This window comes from Pelobates fuscus, chromosome 12 (genome assembly GCF_036172605.1).
Source record: "Pelobates fuscus isolate aPelFus1 chromosome 12, aPelFus1.pri, whole genome shotgun sequence".
In the NCBI taxonomy this organism is placed as follows: Eukaryota; Metazoa; Chordata; class Amphibia; order Anura; family Pelobatidae; genus Pelobates; species Pelobates fuscus.
Window position 1 is genome coordinate 36,290,542 of NC_086328.1, and position 14,706 is coordinate 36,305,247.

A 14,706-nucleotide genomic window follows, 5' to 3' on the forward strand; every position below is an offset into this window, starting at 1 on the left:
TACGTTCATAATGATATGCAGACATACATTCATACTGACATACAGACATACATATATAATGACATACAGACATACATATATAATGACATACAGACATACATATATACATACATAGACATGCATACAGATATACATACAGACAGACATACATGCATGCAGTCAGACAGACAGGCATACAGACATACATACATGCAGATATACAGACCTACTGACAGACATACATGCATGCATACAGACATCCATACACACAGACATACGTTCATAATGATATGCAGACATACATTCATACTGACATACATAGACATACATAAATACATGCATGCAGTCAGACAGATAGACATACATACATGCATGCATCCATCCAGACAGACATACGTAGACATACATACAGACAGACAGGCATACAGACATACACATACATACAGACAGACATACATACACAGACATGTATACAGACACACATACATGTATACAGACACACATACATGTATACAGACACACATACACAGACAGACAGACAGACATACACAGTGCTCATTTTCCAGCCACCCTCCTGTCTCTTACCTTTTCTTTGCAGGAGGGTGGCTGGGGATGATGTGAGTAGTCGGCACGGCTCCCTCTTCACTTGCGCGCGGAGTGAGCTGGGAGGAAGTAACCACTTCCTCCCAGCAGCACTTGCGGCTGCTTTTTTTTTTTTTTTTAAAGGGGTCCGGTCGCGCTATACCACGGCCACAGCGCTGACCGTTGTGGTTGTCACCCCCTGATGGCGGCCCTGTGTGTCTGTGAGTGAGTGAGTGACAGTGAGTGAGTGTGTGACAGTGAGTGAGTGTCTGTTAGTGAGTGACAGTGAGTGAGTGTGTGACAGTTAGTGTGTGTCTGTTAGTGAGTGTGTGTCTGTTAGCTAGTGTATGCGTATCTGTCAGTGAATGTGTGTGTGTGTATTTAGAAGGCGGGGCAGGGGGGAAGGGTGGCGGGGAGGGGGTAGGGTGGCGGGGGGCGCCTGAGTTTTGTCCTGCCTGGGGCAGCACAAAACCAGGATACACCACTGCCTACATGCAATGCTTGACTTTCACAGTGCTATCTTTTCCTAGTCTTAAACTGCTCCTTAAACCTAGCTTATAATGCAAGCTTATTATGCTCTGAGAGGTGTTGGGAAATTTAGTTCCCCATAAGAAGAACAACTTGATCATGCAAGTCATCTTTTGATTAATATATTTTAATCTATTCTCAATTTTCTGTTTTCTGTATTACTTTAAAATGTGGTTCAACGATTTCTTAATACAGAAAAGAAAATGCTTCTTCATCTCAAGAAAATTCAATCCCCTCTGGACATAATGCCAGGTAAGGAGATTCAGCTTTGGGTCCAGAGTTACTGGTTTTTAATCTAGACTTGTAACTAACACAAATAAATTGACATTAATCAATGCAGTCTGAGGAGTGTATATATTGTATTAAATAATGAAAATCTTTTGTTTTTACATTATTTTTATTTGATTCTGTGTGTTTGCAAAAATTAACAAGTCACACAAGCTAAACCTGGTCCCAATCAATTAAATAGTTCTCTGGTTATTATTTCTGTTAGACACCCCAACCTCCCCATCCTTCTGTTATTGAGTGATTTCATAGCATGTCCAACTCTGGGTCTTGTATTATTAAATCAAGCTGTGTTCATCTCCAGCATTCATCTGGCTTGTTGTAAGCTTCTATATCCTATTTTAAGGTATTATAAGGTCACAGTTTTTCATTCTTCCAGTGGACGGCTGCATTTATTACCCAAGTATATGGTAGCATTGTTTTAAGCACATATATAAGCTTACTTTTTAAAATATGTTTTAATCCGTTATAAATCATGATCGTTAAAAGAACACTATTGCTTGAGCTGTACCAACCTGTATTCCTAATGCTAAAGTACCCCTGTCCCTAGTTCTGTACAGCTCCCTCCAAGTGCCGTAAAAATGACTTACCTTTATGCAGCACCATTGGCACTGCTCACCTCTATACCTCCCGCAACATCATCGAGAGGCATGACCTCCTCCACAATGATCCTATTCAGTGGTCCTCATAGAAGAGCATTGAGGACCTGATGGATATCCAGTCTTCTCCATAGTAAAGCATTGTATTAAATGCTCTCCTATGAGCTTTCGCATCATGTGACAGAGTTCTAGTCAGTCAGTGTCATGGAAGCTCCTGTAGTGGCTTTCAGGTTTAAATATTTCTGAAAATAAATGCATGTTTTACATTACAGGGTTAAAAGGAGAAGATTACTGCACCCAGACCACTTCATTGAGATGAAGCTGTCTGGGTAACTTGAATTTGCACTATTGGTCAGCAATGTTCTAACACTCACATACCTGAGCAGAGATTCAGTTAAAAATGAAGAATAATTATCACAAAATTCTGGGGATGGCGGCAAGAATTTTTTTTTTTTTTTTTTTTTTTTTATAGGTTTCAAATCAGAAAGCTTTCTGTTAACATTTTCAGTGACCATAGAAAGGCAGTTCATATTGGGGAGACCAGGCACTGGCATCTTATGTGATGTTGTGACTGTGCAACTGTTCTTCTTTCGAACAAGACCAAAATATCTTATTATACAGACTGAGTTCTGAACACGTCTTGTATCTTACACACAGATTATATGAAGCACTTGCACACTCACACAGGCCAAAAATGTGGAACTCTTAGAAAAAGGGACATTACAATAAACAAAGGAATTTGGGTCTAAAATCGGTACTTCCACCTGGAAGACAAATGCTATAAAATGTTTTTTGCAAATCCCAGGTGACTGCAGAAATTTAAATGAAGAGACCTTGTTTATTTGGGATATTATTTTTAAAAAGTAATTTAGATTTTTTTTTTCCATTAGCAAACTACATTTGTAATCAGTGGTCTTTTTATACACCTCATATGCCTGCTAAATGATATAATATTTCTATTTAACTGTGTGTATTTATAGAAACATTCCTTCTATTTAACCACAGGAAATAATGAAAATGATGGTTCTTCCAAGACCATGGATCTAGCAGATTCTTTTGCGATGCAGACTTTTAATTCTGAATGCATAGAACAGCAGATGGAGGTGCAAGGAAGCATGCTGGTAATTATAGCTTAGACACTGGCCTCTTGAATGCAGGTGGTTTATAGTCTTATAATTGTTGCGTTGTTCAAAGTACACAGAAATACTTCGATCATCGGTATTAAATGAACTTTCTAAGCACCATAACAACTTTAGCCTTATGTAGTGGTTATGGTGCCAAGAGTGCCCTGGAACCTTCCACCAAACCATTTTATCAAGGTGGTTCCCAGTGGGCACTGTGCTGCTTCCAATCTTCTCAAGTCGAAGAAGCCTCGTTTGGGTTTTGTTCAACGTAGGAACTTGTGCATTGGCTGAGAGCAAATCAGCTGACACTGCAATGAATGAAAACCTACATCAGCATCCAGTTTCTCCTGCCTGAGAAGTAGAGGAAGCAGTGATGTGACATATTATACTGTGATGGTGCCAAGACACTCTACACTATAACACCTACCATGGGTTTTAGCGTTTGGACTATTAAATACAAACTCTATTGCAAAGGTGATGGTAGGAGCCGCACTCAAGCCCAGCAGCCACCTGGTGCTCCGGAGCAGGATCAGCAATCCCACAATGTTGCCTATTAACCCCTTAAGTCCGGAGGACGTAATATTACGCCCTGCAGGAACCGGCTCTAAACGCCGGCGGGCGTAATATTACGTCCTCGCCATAATGGCCGCCCACGTGGCCGGCGCTAATCGCCCGCTGCAGGTCGCGGTCGGGTGGGATGCCTGGCCCCCCAGGCAACCCCCCCTGTGGCCGGTGACCGCGATCTGCAGTCTCTGATCGCAGTGACAGGCTGTCACTGCGACCAGTATTCAGCATGTGTCAGACGATTTCAAATCGGCTGACACATGCGGCCGGCGGCGTTCCCCTTCTGCAGATCGCGGTCGGGGGACTTACCTGGCCCCCCAGGCAGTCCCCCTGGGGTCAGTGACCGCGATCTGCGAAGTCTGAGATCGCAGTGACAGGCTGTCACTGCGATCTCAGAGCTCTCTGATCGCAGTGACAGCCTGTCACTGCGATCAGTGTTACATGTGTCAGCCTATTGGCTGACACATGTAACTGGCACAGTGATCCCCCTGCAGATTGGAAGGGGGGAGTGCTTGTACCACCCAGGCACTCCCCCCTGTGGTCAATTACCCAATCTGCAGGAGGTGATCACAGTGACAGGCAGTCACTGTGATCACTGATCCTGTGTCAGCCAGTGATGTGAAATCACTAGCTGACACTGTCATTGCCCCCCTGTCCTAAAATAAAATAAAATATTAGTTAAAAAAAATTACAGTTACAAATAAGATATACTTAGATCATATATATTATATATATATGATCTAAGTATATATATATATATATATATATATATACATACACACACACACACACACACACACACACACACACGACGTGTATTTAAATATTAATATATATATATATATATATTAATATCAAATTACACGTAGACTGATACTGATCAAATATATATATAATTAGTTATATATATATTTATATATAATATAAAAAAATATGTAAATACGTAAAAAAATAAAATTTAAAAAATATTTAAAAATAAATAATTAAAAAATATATAGATGTGTTATTTCGTTCTAACTGTATTGTGATATTAATATATATATTTATATCAAAATACACGTAGAACAAAATATATATATCATAATATATATCTATATACATAAATATATACGTATATATCACTATATATATACCTATATATAAATAAAAATATTTAAAAAAATTATATATATACGTATATATACACATATGTATATATATACATATATTAATTCTACACATATATTTATGTAATAATTTTACATAATTAGGTATCCTAATTAATTACAATTAGCGGGACCTGCCTGACAACCCATGCCGAAAGTATAGGGAATTTAATTTGCTAGCACTATATTTAACCCTATAACTTTCCAAGACACCATAAAACCTGTACATGGGGGGTACTGGTTTACTCGGGAGACTTTGCTGAACACAGATATTAGTGTTTCAAAACAGTAAAATGTATTACAACGATGATATCGCCAGTAAAAGTGACGTTTTCTGCATTTTTCACGCACAAACAGCACTTACACGGACGATATTATTGCTGCAATACTTTTTACTGTTTTGAAATACAAATATTTGTGTTGAGCGAAGTCTCCCGAGTACAACAGTACCCCACATGTACAGGTTTTATGGTGTTTTCAAAAGTTACAGCGTCAAATATAAGGCTTGTGTTTCATTTTCATTTTTTTCACATTAAAATTCGCCAGATTGCTTACGTTGCCTTTGTGACCCTATGGTAGCCCAAGAATGAAAATTACCCCTATGATGGCATACCATTTGCAATAGTAGACAACCCAAGGTATTGCAAATGGGGTTTGTCCAGACTTTTTTAGTAGCCACTTAGTCACAAACACTGGCCAAAATTGGCGTTTTTTGCATTTTTCACACACAAACAAATACTAACGCTAACTTTGGCCAGTGTTTGTGACCAAATGGCTACTAAAAAAGACTGGACATACCCCATTTGCAATACCTTGAGTTGTCTACTATTGCAAATGGTATGCCATTATGGGTGTAAATTTAATTCCTGGGCTACTATACAGTCTCAAAGGCAACGTAACCAATCTGGCGAATTTCAATTTCAAATGTAACGTGCTATATTTGACCCTGTAACTTCCCAAAACACCATAAAACCTGTACATAGGGGGTACTGTTTTACACGTGAGACATCGCTGAATACAAATATGTGTATTGTATTGCAGTAAAAGCAAACCGTATTTTGACATCCACAGTTAAAATGTCACATAGAACAAAAAAAAATGTAAAAATTATTTTTTTCTCCCATTTTTTTATAATTTTTTTATATTAAATTATGTTCAATACCTAAATATTTGATGTTAAATGAAAGCCTTGTTTCCCCTGAATAAAATGATATATAATAAGGGGGGGTGCATTTAATATGAAAGAGGTGAATTACGGTTGGACAGACATATAGCGTAAATGCCAGGTTTTGTTTACGTTTTGTTCTGTTCACCACTTGTACTTTTGGCTGCGGTGTTAAGGGGTTAAATACAAACTGTCTTTTTTACCTTTGAGAAGAAGATTGCATGTGTTATAGCTTATTTGTGTATATTTTGTAGTGCATACATAGAATTAAATATCGCTTTTTAGTACATATCGGTACTTAAAATTAAACTCCACAAGCCTTGCATTTTAAATATACACAATACTTTTCATTGACATATTTCTTTTAAATCCATTGCATGGATGAAGTTATTTTTTATTTACATTGCATTGAAAATGAAGCAAAATAAACATTATTTACAAAATATTTTACCAGGAAAGATACATTGAGGTTTCTCTCGTTTTCAAGTATGTCCTGGGTCCACAAAACATTGCATTGTTACAACAGGGTACAATAAAATACAAAAACAATAGTAATACACCATATATACAAAATAGCTCTGGTTATCAAACAGTTGTTTGTTTTTGTTTTATAGAATTCAACTTTGAAGTCCAGTGCTTTTAGTCCATTCTTTTTTTTTTTTTTTAAATGTATGTATATCCGGTTAAGATCTTCCTTTATTACAGTTGAGCTTTATTATATATGGGTTTATTGATGCATATTTTGGCAGGCCACTCTCTCGAAGGACCACATCCAAATGATCAAAGCACATGTTTCAGATCTAGTTGTTCCAATGGTACACCAGCAGTTGTATTATTGTGGATTTAATCAGAGCCCTGCTAGGCTGGAGGAAATTCTGCACACTGGCTTTTCAACGGAAGGTTAGTTTTTGTTTTTGTTTGGTTTTTTTTGTGTTTTTTTTTCTAAATTTTTCTTTGATTCCAAGTACAGCGTTACAATCAAAAGAACGGTTGTTTGAATAAAGAAGAAATGGATTGAGATACATGCATATGCCTTTCATTATTTTGTTACGAAGTAATGTTAACATGGGGAGCACAGGAGTATTTATAAACCTTGGAACATCTAAAACGAGATTTGTAAAGGGTAACATTGACTGTCACATTGAGAAGGTTAGTTTTATATAAGACACTTCTGTCTATACAGATACTTCACTTTTAGTGTGCGTAAAAGAGCACAAAAAAGCAGGTTATTGCTATGGGAAAATCAGCATGTAAAACTAGACAGTAAGTGCTGTAGCGGAGCGTTAGTCCTAGCCGAGACTCTCCTCTACTGGCTAATCCAACAGCTACTCAGGAACGAGCAGGATACTTCAGGAATACAGGCATAAGTATAAAATAATCCACGAATCTCCCATCACCCTCCCTAATAACTGGATGACACTCAGTATTAGGAGCGGAACTGTTTTTTAATGGCCACACACTCGGCTTTTATGCAAGTTTCCCATGCAAGGGAGACACCCACCGTGGACCTGGTGGGGGACAGGGTTAAGTTGAAGGAACCAATAAACAGACACTTCCATACAGTTCATACCTTCCCTCCTCTCAGCTTGGGAGATAACCGGATTAAGTGTTATAGCCAACTTAATTATCTCCAGGCTGTAGGGACACATTTTTCCCCATCTCAGGGATGTACCCCAAAAACATATCACACTCCCACAATTCAGACATCCCCTGATAGCCTCGATCTGGGGGAGCAACATACTGAAAAATCACCCAGATTGGTTCAGGGGTTCGGCAATTCCATAGAAGTCTTAGTTTTACCGACCGCACACAAGGTGTATGCCTAAAATAGTTCCATGCGACTGGGCTGTGCGGTCGGTCTACTTTCGAGAGTCTGAATTACACGAAATTGCATATAAGGATGGTTTGTGCCTTAGTTTGTTGAAATCATCTCGTTCGTGTAGTTCTTTTCACCGAATGCCGCTCTGTCCCCCTGAGTTTACACAAACTTACACGAGGGTGGCAGTCTCAGCAGTGTTTGCCGTCGAGTGTCCGATTTGGGTTCCAGACACTCGACGACCAAACCCTGCTGGTGCAGTTCGTATTCCAAGATGGCCGCCGCCACGTGTTCGCATATATACGAACGGAGGCCACCCAGGGGATCACTCAGTTGGTTAGTATGTTTGTGGTTAAGATAGTGTGAATAGGGTTAGAAAGGTCAATTGGTGCCACGCTCCTCTCATGGGTGGTCTGGTTGTTCGGTACTTAGTTCGTTTGTCGAACTATATAGGAAAGTCAGCTGAAATAGGGATAATACTGAACAACCAGACGAAAAGACAAAATTTAATAATGTTACTTGTTTCCCCAAAGTAACGAGCAGTAGCAACATACAAGGGGCATGGACAAGCCCATATTACCCAGAGGGGCACTGTGGCAAAGCCCATTCTGCTACAAGTGCTTTATTTAATCTCTATGCACGGTCTGGTCAGTACCTGGTTTGAGGTGTAGCGGCTTCATTGTATGTAACCCAAAACAATACAGAATACAGTGTGGTCATTAAGTGGCATAAAAGAGTGTTATTTTTGACAATACATTGCTGGTCTGATTAGAACAGTCTCACAAATGTCTGTCTCTGCTAGCTGTTGTTCTGTATTGCACATTGTGCCAACATTTTATTATTTTAATATAGAACCACACTAAGTTTTTGGATTTTCGAGATGTCCTCAGAACGCTTGTTGTCATAGTAACAAGGATAATTCAGCTAATTTGGTATCTGAGTATACACCCTAACTTTATTCCTAAAACGTCTTCTCTATAGATTTCCACCTGGGAGAGTACGGAGCAGGATTATATTTCACAGCAAGTCCTGTAGCAGCCAGAAATTCTTTGCAGGTAAAACTAGCAACGTTTTTTTAAATAAAAATCCTCAATTTAAATTGCATAATAAAGCCTTGGTTTCAGTGTAATATTTGAACCTTAAAGGGGCACTGTAGGCTGAGCATGTTAAACAAGGCTTAAGTTGCTGTGGGCCGCAAAAAAAAACCCAAATAACCCTTAAATTTTCATTGCCGTTGCCAGTATGCAACTCTGGAGTCAGCGGCGTACATACCGGGGTCGCAGCTGCAACCGGGCCTGGCACTCCAGGGGGCCCTGCGGCCCCCCCGCGACCGGGTACCAGCTGCCACGTTTTGCGGCCCCGGCCGCATATGGAGGGGTCCATCGGGTGGCCCATGCTGTCAGGGCCACCCGATGTATATGGATTATCAGGGGGCCCGGTCAGCGCTGGGAGGAAGTGATTCCCCGGTCACTGCTCCCAGCTATCAGGACCCGCGTGGGAGGAAGGAGTCAGAGTGGGAACTCTGACTCCCATCAGGCTGAGCCTCCAGGGAAAGTGACAAGATAGGAAATATTTTGTATATCTATGTCTCTGTGTCTCTGTATATGTCTGTGTGTCTCTGTATATGTGTGTTTGTCTGTGTCTGTCTGTGTATGTCTGTCGGGGTGTATGTGTGTGTTTCTGTATGTGGGGGGGCCCCACGGATCATTTTCGCACCTGGGCCCCATGGATTGTGTGTACGCCACTGTCTGGAGTCCAGCCTTTGGTATACCCCCAATTGCGCCGTCCGTAACCTGTGCCAAAACAGATCCTCCTGCTACTCCTTGAAAACCTGTGAAGGTGGATCACGTTGACGTCACATCAGAATGTGATGTGGCGTTGCGTGCATCTCTGCACCTCCAGGTCCTCCACTGTCAAACCGCGGTCATCGCAACACTGACTGACAGACACACACACTGTCTGTCAGAGAGTGATTGTGTGTGTGTTTGTGTCTGTCTGTCAGACACACACAGACTGACTGACTGACACTCACTTCCACATTCTTGCACACACTAATATAATTTTATTTTTTTCCCAGGAGCTGGTGTAGGGCCTCCCTTCTCTCAGGAGCTCAGTCTTCCTGCTCCTCACTGCTACCTAACGCGCACAGTTTAGTGATGCTGGAATGATGTCATATTCCGGAGGGTGCGCACAAGGGAGCAGTGAGGAGCAGGAAGACTGAGCTCCCTCGCTGCCACCAGGGACCTCTCCTTCCCGGCCGGCTAAATGTTTAGCAGAAAGCGTATATGCGAGAATAAAATCCTCAGGTAAGAATAGACAATACTTGCAATAATTTGTTTCCACTCGACTGAAAACATAGGCCCCCACTAAAGAGCCAGAGTATATAGAAGAGAAAAGTATTAGATAAAATCTAACTGGTACCAGGAGTGGTTATGGTGCCTACGATGTTGCTTTAAGAGATACAAAGAATCAATAAACAGTATTTGTGGCGAACAGAACCTCGCCATGGACTACTGGAGGAGCCTGCTTGCCAGCCTCCTGCCTCAGGACTATGGGCCGTGCAAAATGTCCTGTGTTCGTGCCATTTCTCCATGCTGTTCGGGAACCGCTTGAACCATGGACCACCCTGGAGCTTGTTAAGTCCTATCATCACCTCTTAACGATTCTAACCACTGTGTTTTAATTGTTAGTGTGGGTGGCTGCAGTTTGTATGAACGACCACAAGGTGGCGGCCATCTTGTTCCCACGAACGTAGGGAGCGGTCTTTGGGCATCGATCTCCTGGAACTAAAATCAAACACGGAAACTCCCAAACACCGCTGGACTTCCATCATAGCGTGTTTGGTACTTTACATCCTGGAAGAGCGCTGTTCAGTGGAATAGTTTGTCTGAATGAGGTGAACAAGCTCAATGGTGTGACTATTAACTATGTTCAGTATTTTAGGAACTTTTGCATTGATTCCATGGAACTGTTTTGGGCATAGGACCACGTGCACTGTCGGTCAAATAATTGAATTCCATGAAAATCCCGAACCCCTGAACCGATCTGGGTGATTTTTGGATATGTTGGTCACCCAGATTGGGGCTATCATGTGATGTGACTTTTTGGGGTTTTCATGTGCTTTCGGAGTTTTGTAATATTGTATGTTTCCGTACTTAATATTTAAATTATATTATCTCTAATATTTAATTTAAATATTTGCTGTAACTTGTTCCCTCTCAGGTCAAGGGGGACAGATTACTCTGCTGCTCATTTGGTAAACCCCTTGCATGGGGAATAGCATAAAAGGCTGTGTATGGCTGCCAATAAATGAGTCCATCCACAGCATAGAGCCTCGTCTTGTGTGTGGAAGAAAGCTATACAGGCTATATCACTTGCTCTTTTATTATTATTATTATTATTATTTATATAGCGCCATCAAATTCCGCAGCGCTTTACAATGGGTGGATGAACAGACATGTAGTTGTAACCAGACAAGTTGGACATACAGGAACAGGGCCCTGCTCAATGAGCTTACATGCTTGAGGGAGTGGGGTAAAGTGACACAAAAAGGTAAGGATCGTACTAGACTAGTGACAGTTGCAAGAGAGGAATCAGTCGGGAGGTATTAACAGTTTAATTGATACGATTTTATGAAGAAGTGGGTTTTTAATGATTTTTTTTGAAGGAGTGGAGACTGGGTGAGTATCTAATGGAGGAGGGAAGCAAGTTCCACAGGAACGGTGCAGCCCTTGAGAAGTCTTGAAGGCGAGCATCAGAGGTGGGAGTACGGACAGAAGATAGACGCAAGTCTACAACAGAGCGTACGAGCCTAGACGGGAAATACTTGTGTATTAGGGAGGATAGATAGGTGGGAGCAGCATTATGTAGCGATTTGAAAGCAAGAACCAGCATTTTAAATTGAGCCCTATATCTTACAGGAAACCAATGCAGGGACTGACAGAAGGATGAGGCATGGGAGGTGTGGGCGGACAAGAAGATGAACCTTCATTATGGACTGTAACGGCGCAAGTTGGGAGCATGTAAGACCACTGACAGTGGAATGGATCAGCACCTTAGTTGCAACTGGCGTTAAGTAGGGTCGGATGGGCGCAATGTTTTTGAGATGGAAATGACAGGATTTGGCGATAGACTGAACATGAGGCTTGAAGGAAAGGTCGGAGTCAAAGAGAACACCTAGGCAATGAGCCTGCGTGGTGGAGCTGATGGTAGCAGCGTTGACTTGGAGGGAGACAGACACAGGAGTACCAACACTCGAGGGAGGAAAGACCAGGATTTCAGTTTTGGTCAAGTTTAGTTTAAGGAAGTGGGCAGCCATCCAGTTAGAAATAGCAGAGAGGACGTCAGAGACACTAGTCAAGAGGGATGGGGAGAGATCAGGAGAGGACAGGTAGATTTAAGTGTCATCTGCATAGAAATGATATTGGAAGCCAAAGGAGCTAATGAGTTTACCAAGGGAGGCAGTATAGATGGAGAACAGTAGGGGACCAATGACTGAACCTTGGGGGACACCAACAGAGAGGAATTGGGGAGAAGAAGCAGAGCCAGATAAAGAAACACTGAAAGAGCGCTGGGAGAGGTCGGAGGAGCACCAGGAGAGAACAATATCTTGTAGACTGAGGATGAGAGCTATTTAAGAGCTTTTAAGAGTTATACTGCTATAGGTCTTCCCACTGGAAGCTGGATCCAGGTGTTGGGTGGGAAGGGACAGCGAGACCCCAGTCAAGCTGCAGCGGCTACAGTACTTATGGTGTCCAGTGGAGTACTTGATGAGCAATAGTAAGCTGCAATTGGCGGAGGTATCCAGTCAGGGTGTCAGGCGATCCGCCACAGTATTTTTGCAAAATAATAGTCCCAATAGTAGAAACAAAGTTTGTATTTCAATCTCAGTCCTTTGAATACGATTTACACATAGATATAAAACTATGTAGCAATATATACACAGATGTAAAAAGACCATACATACATACATACCGGGAGTGTACCAGCAGCACAAAAGTATCAAAATGTAAGTCCAAAGTCCACAAATGTAACAGCTCATACGAATAATGAGCAGAAAATCCCGGCTATGGAAAAAGCCAGGGAGCCTGCCTACTAAGCTGTAAAATCTAGTATCAAAACTAAAATCCCAATGTTATAATGTTTGATACATCAGATATAAGTGGGTATAATCTTTCATATTTAAGAAGACCACCAGGATCTGGGTAGTTTCTTCGTGTACACCACAATCAGATAGGAGGACTCTACATTAGAAAGTGCAGAGACATAGTGCTTTCCGAATAAAAATGTATTAGTATATAAAATAAGTATTAAAATCCACTCACAACTTGTGCAGCACCATTACATACGCTTAAAGAGTCTCGAACCCAACACCTTGGATGCTCTTGTGTGACGGTCTCCTTTGTGCTGGCTTGGGAGACAGCTGGGGAGTCCGAGTTGAGCGACTGCTGTTTAGATGATAACAGTGGTGCGTTCCACTGTGCTGACAGTTTCCAGACACTGAAGATTGATGCAACCTTACGCATTTTGTAAGGTCAAACTCACTTCATCAGAGCCTCTTTGAGCTTATCTAATGGTACTGCACAAGTTGTGAGTGGATTTTAATACTTATTTTATATACTAATACATTTTTATTTGGAAAGCACTATGTCTCTGCACTTTCTATTGTAGAGTCATCCCATCTGAAGCTATAGTGCTTCCAGTGTCCCTTACTAGCAGGTGTTTTAGATTGAATTAATGAAGGCACTAAACAGGTTTTGACTGCCTTTGCTAGTTTTGTTTAAAGGTAAACTGTCAACACCTAACTGGATCTCCACTTCCCCATCTCACTCTCTTTGCAGAAGTAGGTGTTACATTTTTGTAGCACCTACCTCTAGTACACACTCAACTTCTTTCCTATAACCCAGTGGTTTCCAACCCAGCCCCCAAGTATCCCATAACAGTCCAGGATTTAGGGATTACCCAGTTGTGTCTAAGGTGTTTTTAAAAGAAAACACAAAAACACTCTAGACACAACAGGGTAATTCCTAAATGCTGGACTGGTAGAGGGTAGTTGAGGGCTGGTTTGGGAGTTACCATAGCAACCATGGTGCATGCACTGTGGTTACTGTGGGGGGAGAGCAGAGGGACCTCATGTGGGGGAGGTCTCTTCTGCTCTCCTTGTCTCTCAATTCCTCTGTCTTGTGTGTCTGACAAGGAACAGCGAGAAATCTTTTTTTAAAATATTTATTTATTTTCTCTCTCTCTCCAATCTACACGTTTGCTAGCAAACTGCCACCACAATGTATAGCTGGAATGGGAAGCCATGACAAAAGTTCCCTTTAACTTTGCTGAGATTCTTTCATTGATCTGCTATTCTTGAGAAGGTGTAGCTTTGTTGTTTGTGCACATCATCTCCCTGCTGTAACTGCCTCTTGTTATCTCTTCCCAGCATTACCAGGTGCTAGTCGCAGATGTTTATATTGGGAGGATAGAAGTCGTACACCACAAGCAAGCGAGCAGGTACATAACGCCCACCGCATCACACTTTTCCTTTAGTCATCCACTATTGTGATTTATTACTGTGTGCAGGCGAGTCTTCTTTTATGGTTTACCATTCAGTTTCTGGTCAGCTAACAGCTCTCATTTTGGTCTCTTTTCCAGGACTTGCCCAACCGAAGGGTGTGATTCACTTCTGGTAAGAAGAAACCAACAATGGCCATTACTGTTGCACGGGAGACTCCTACCACCAGCAGTATTAGGAACCAACAGTAAATGTTTTCTCTTTCTCTAGGTCCCAGGGAGGACATTCAGTGGGACACTTCCTCACTTACAGAAAGAGTTTCTGATATTCAGTCACTTGCAGGTGAGTTCCCATCACATCTCTTACTCCATTCTGCTTTGCCAGTGATCATGGCTTGCAGTACATAATTCCTACCTG

The 14,706-nt window shown here is 41.5% G+C and overlaps 2 protein-coding genes across 3 annotated transcripts in view; both read left to right on the forward strand.

Annotated features, from left to right (window-relative positions):
- The window catches only part of LOC134578468 (uncharacterized), a 214,358-nt gene extending 212,066 nt beyond the window's left edge, over nt 1-2,292 (forward strand). Inside the window, exons 12-13 of the mRNA XM_063437468.1 lie at nt 1,285-1,341; nt 2,246-2,292. Coding sequence (XP_063293538.1) covers nt 1,285-1,341; nt 2,246-2,292 — 104 coding nt within the window. The remainder of the gene's footprint in view (nt 1-1,284; nt 1,342-2,245) is intronic.
- Nucleotides 2,293-2,981: 689 nt separating this feature from the next.
- The window catches only part of LOC134579382 (uncharacterized), a 213,470-nt gene continuing 201,745 nt past the window's right edge, over nt 2,982-14,706 (forward strand). For both annotated transcript variants that reach the window (XM_063438657.1, XM_063438658.1), the window contains exons 1-6: nt 2,982-3,094; nt 6,721-6,871; nt 8,769-8,842; nt 14,218-14,288; nt 14,430-14,463; nt 14,560-14,631. In XM_063438657.1, the coding sequence (XP_063294727.1) occupies nt 3,011-3,094; nt 6,721-6,871; nt 8,769-8,842; nt 14,218-14,288; nt 14,430-14,463; nt 14,560-14,631 (486 nt within the window). In that variant the 5' untranslated portion in view covers nt 2,982-3,010. The remainder of the gene's footprint in view (nt 3,095-6,720; nt 6,872-8,768; nt 8,843-14,217; nt 14,289-14,429; nt 14,464-14,559; nt 14,632-14,706) is intronic.